General features: G+C 60.6%; 1 protein-coding gene across 1 annotated transcript in view; it reads right to left on the bottom strand.

Annotated features, from left to right (window-relative positions):
* The window catches only part of EIF4E1B (eukaryotic translation initiation factor 4E family member 1B), a 3,152-nt gene extending 381 nt beyond the window's left edge, over positions 1-2,771 (bottom strand). The window contains exons 1-6 of the mRNA XM_008048152.1: positions 2,736-2,771; positions 2,484-2,629; positions 2,089-2,184; positions 1,424-1,487; positions 608-721; positions 300-439 (exon numbers count right to left, since the gene is read on the bottom strand). Coding sequence (XP_008046343.1) covers positions 300-439; positions 608-721; positions 1,424-1,487; positions 2,089-2,184; positions 2,484-2,629; positions 2,736-2,771 — 596 coding nt within the window. The remainder of the gene's footprint in view (positions 1-299; positions 440-607; positions 722-1,423; positions 1,488-2,088; positions 2,185-2,483; positions 2,630-2,735) is intronic.
* Positions 2,772-4,161: the final 1,390 nt, after the last annotated feature.

Below are 4,161 nucleotides of genomic sequence, written 5' to 3'. Positions count from 1 at the left end.
TGGGGTTTCCCTGGGTTCCCTCCCCCCCAAACCCCCTCCCTCGTTCCAGCCACAGCCACTCCTGTTTTGAGTGCCACGCTCACCCAAAAATCCAAAATATGACTCTAATGCAAAAGGAGAGTTTTATCACTGGAAATACTTTGAAATCTGGATTCCAAACCCTCTGATACAGGCGGGTAAGGCAGAAGCAAGAGAGGGTGGTGTGCAGAGCTCCAGGGTCCCCCTCGAAAGCCAAGACACCCCGCCCACCCTCCCCCCAGAAGAGACCCAGCCCGGCCCCATGCCAGCGCCCGCCTCACCCGATGTGCAGCACGGCCGCCTGGCTCTCCATCTCCCTCATCCACAAAGCGATCTTGTCCCGCTTGGTGCGGATGTTGACAACAGCACCGCACACCGCCCTGCTTTGCTCCTCAAAGCTCTCCCCGATCAGACACAGCAGCTGGGCCCGAGGTGGGGGGCGGTGGTGAGAACTCCAGCTGGGGCCCAGGGACTGCCCCGCCATTCTTGAGACCACTGCCAGCAACAGGCCACCCCAGCCCCAACCCTCCCCACGGGGACCCTCCCCACGGGGACCCTCCCCAGGGGGACCCTCCCCTCCCCCACTCACCGTCTCCAGCCACAACCGGTCCAGCTCACTGTAGCGCCCCTGCCTGCTGAAGCTGACCAGCCAGCGGCCCCCCTTCTTGTTCCTGCTGTCCTCCCACATGGGTTGGATGCCATCCTGCCAGGCAGATGGCAAGTCAACTGCCTCCTTTTGTGTGGGGGGAGGGGATGCGGCTACCTTCCCAGCCTTGCGGCCCTCTGCCCAGGCCCTGGCGAGGCCAGGTTCACCTTTCTCCCCTCTGAGCAGGGTCCGCTGCCAGCCCCTCAGCCCCTCAACCCACCAGATAGACCCTCTTCTGAGCCCTGACCTCAATACTGGTCACTTTCAGAGCTGCACGCCTGTGTGTGTGCTTGTCTCCTTTATGAACCGAGCTCCTTGAGGCATGAGCTCGAGTGGGGGTGGATTCGGGAGCCCTGGGCAAGGGTAGACACCCGGGGCTTGGCTGCACGGTCCCCAGACCTGGCTGGGCGGAAGTCACAGGGGCAATCTTCAAACACCATCATCAGCCCCTCCAGGGATAGGTGGGAATGCTGATGGGACGCCCTCGGGCCTTCTGATGCCTGGCCTAGTTAAGGAGACAGCCCGAAACATGGGCCTCTCCCAGGCTCCTTTTCCCCACCCCACCCCCTTCCAGGTGCAGCTCAGCTGGGACGTAGCCCTTGGGGGTTCTGTACAGCATGTTCTCTAGTCAGAAGTCACCTCTCTGCTCCCAGGGAGGCTGCCTGAGGCACCCACCCGGTGAGGGATTAGTGCAGCAAAAGCCAGGAGGGATCAGTCCCTGTTCCTTTTGGGGGAGGGAGAGGGGACAGCAGGGCTTACCTTGAACACAGCATAGTCGCAGCCGGAAGAGAGCTTGCTGGGCAGCTGGATGTGGTTGTACAACCTGAAGAGACACCCCCGCAACCAACACTGAAAGCTAGGGCGTTTTAGAGCCTCGTTCCAACGGGCCCAGGCCCTTCCATCTCCTCACCAGACCCCACGCCTTAGGCCTCCAGGCCTTTGCTTACACTGGTCTCCAGCCTGGGACTCCATCCACACTGACCCGAACCCTTCAGTCCTACCTTCTTCATGGAGCCTTGCCCTGGGGAGGGTTTTAGACCCCCTAGTGCACCCCTGTGGCTAGAGCCGGGGGTCTTCTCGCCCTCCCCTGGGGCCTGTGCGGCCCTTTTCAGAGCCCCTCCTTGAAGCACTGGGTGCCCCGAGGAAGCTAAGTCCTCACTTTGCGCTAAGACAGGTTCAGAGAGTAGATGGAACATGCCCAGGTCACGGAGCCTCAGAGGGCGGAGCCAGGATCAACTTCCTGCTTCTCCCTGCCAGGCTCTCTCCCTGAGCCCTGAGATGGTGGGATGGGGGTGGCTGTGCTCCAATCCCAAGACCCCCTGGGCAGCACCCGCTCCACTCCAGCCCTAAGTGCGGGAGGGCTGGCCGCTGTGTGGGAGGCAGCCCCTTGAAGGGAGCTCAGAGCCCCTGGGGCAGACACTCACGCCCAGAAGTCCTCCACAGTGTCAAACGTGGTGACCAGCTGCAGGTTGTCCCGCCAGGCCCGGCTGCGGTCATTCTTGAAGAACCAGAGAGCCCACCTGGGGAGGGCAGAGAGGTAGCCACATCCACCCCAGCAGCCACACCTGGACTGACAGGGAGGTGGGATTTGGGGAACAGAACACCCCCCCCACCGGGTTGGGGGAGGAACAGGGGCGTTTAACTCACACCCTCAGCTGGGTCAGGGCTGGAAGCCAGAGGGACCCAAGGCTTAGGCCAGCCCTGCCTCACGGATGAGGAACGGGAGCCAAAGCTTGAAGGGGCCGCCCAAGACCGCCTGGCCAGCACAGAGCTGGCCTGGAAGCAGGGTCTGCGTGTCCAGCTGCAGCCCCCGGCCCACCTGCTGTTCAGAGGGTGCAGTGTGACCTCCATGGGGCCCTCTGCCTGGGCCCTTCTGGGGACGCTCGGAGCCTCTTCTCCCACGGACGCCCCCCCTGCAGCCTCCTCTTCCTCCTGCTCTGAGATCCCACCCTCAGTGTCACTAGCCTGTCAAAGAAAGCAGATGGGGCAGCCTGTGAGCCCCGCCCGCCTGCCACAACGGTTCCCACCCCACCTGGCCCCTGCTCCAGAAAGGGCAGGCAGGGGGGCTTACGGGGCCGCTGGTAGCCATGCTGGGCTCAAGCTCCATGGGATCTCTGGCTCCCAAGGACCGCCAGCTGCCAGCTTTTAACCAACCGGTGCCCTACCCGCATGCTTGGGGAGGGGAGGGGCCAGTGTGCATTTCTGAGATGCTCAGGGGTGGAGAGGCCAACTGGATTCCTTTCTTCAACAAGCATTTAATGAGCACCTTCTGCGTGCAGGCCCAGTGCTGGGGACACAGCTATGGACAGGCAGACCCAGCCCCACACAGTAGAAACCAAGATACGAAAGTAGGGGTTGATATTTGGGGTCTGTCCTCAGGGAAAATAGGGCCTGCCTCCCAGTGAGGGTGACTCCTGAACTGAAGGCCAACTGCCCTGCCTGCCCTGCAGACGGCAGAAGCAGTGACCTGACATAGCCCTAGGGGCCGCCTGGCACCCTTCTCACCATCACTTTGGCCACCCGACGTCATTGGCATCTGCACGGGCACTTATCTTGTCTCTGGAAGCCTCTGAGTTTTTGCAAATTGTCTTCGTCTGCTAACATTTAGACACAGGGAGATGTTATATTAAAAACCCCATCTGTGGTTTCTCTTGAGAATCTGGGAAGGTCGGTCCCTGCACGACCTCCTCTCGCCTGGGTGGCCTCGTCTGTGTTGACAGCGAGGGGAGGTCGGTGGCACAGCCAGGTGCCCAGCCTGCCTGACACTGACCTCAGCGAGCCTTAGCTTTCCATCTGTAGGATGGGGGTGTGGATCAAACACAGTGCAGGAGCTTGCTGTGAGGGTTAGGTGATTGAAGACACACAGCCCATGGATCAGCCCGACTCAGCGCTCAACAGAAGGCAGCTGAGGGCTCCGCCAGGTGGGGGCGGGGGTTCTGGCTCTGGCCACCTTTTCCTGGTCTTCTGTTTTTGGTTTTTTTTTTGAGTTGGAGTCTCATTTCTTCGCCCAGGCTGGAGTACAGTGGCACGCCACCCCAGCCTCGACCTGCTGGGCTCCGGCCATCCTTCCGCCTCAGCCTTCCGAGGAGCCGGAACTACAGGTGTGCGCTACCCCGCCTGGCTATTTTTTATTTTATTGTAGAGACGAGGTCTCACCAAGTTGTCTGGGCTGGTCTCGAACCCGCGGGCTCAGGTAATCCACTTGCCTCGGCCTCCCAAAGTGCTGGGATTACAGGCTGAGCCACCAAGCCCGGCCCCGGCTAATTTTTAAATTTTTCTGTAGAGCCGAGGTCTCACTGTGTTGCCCAGGCTGGTGTCAAACTGCTGGGCTCAAGCAGTCCTTCCACTTTGCCCTCCCAAAGTGCCAGGATTACAGGCATGAGTCACCACACCTGGCTGAGGGACTGTATTTCAGGAAGTACTGGGTCTTTTAAGCAGTTTGCTGAAGATCTAAAGCATGAGCAAGAAAAAACTAGGTGGGTGGGGGAGAACACCTC

This window comes from Carlito syrichta, unplaced genomic scaffold, assembly GCF_000164805.1.
Source record: "Carlito syrichta isolate Samal-C Ts95f unplaced genomic scaffold, Tarsius_syrichta-2.0.1 Scaffold120624, whole genome shotgun sequence".
NCBI lineage: Eukaryota > Metazoa > Chordata > Mammalia > Primates > Tarsiidae > Carlito > Carlito syrichta.
This window is presented reverse-complemented; position numbering and strand designations above follow the sequence as displayed.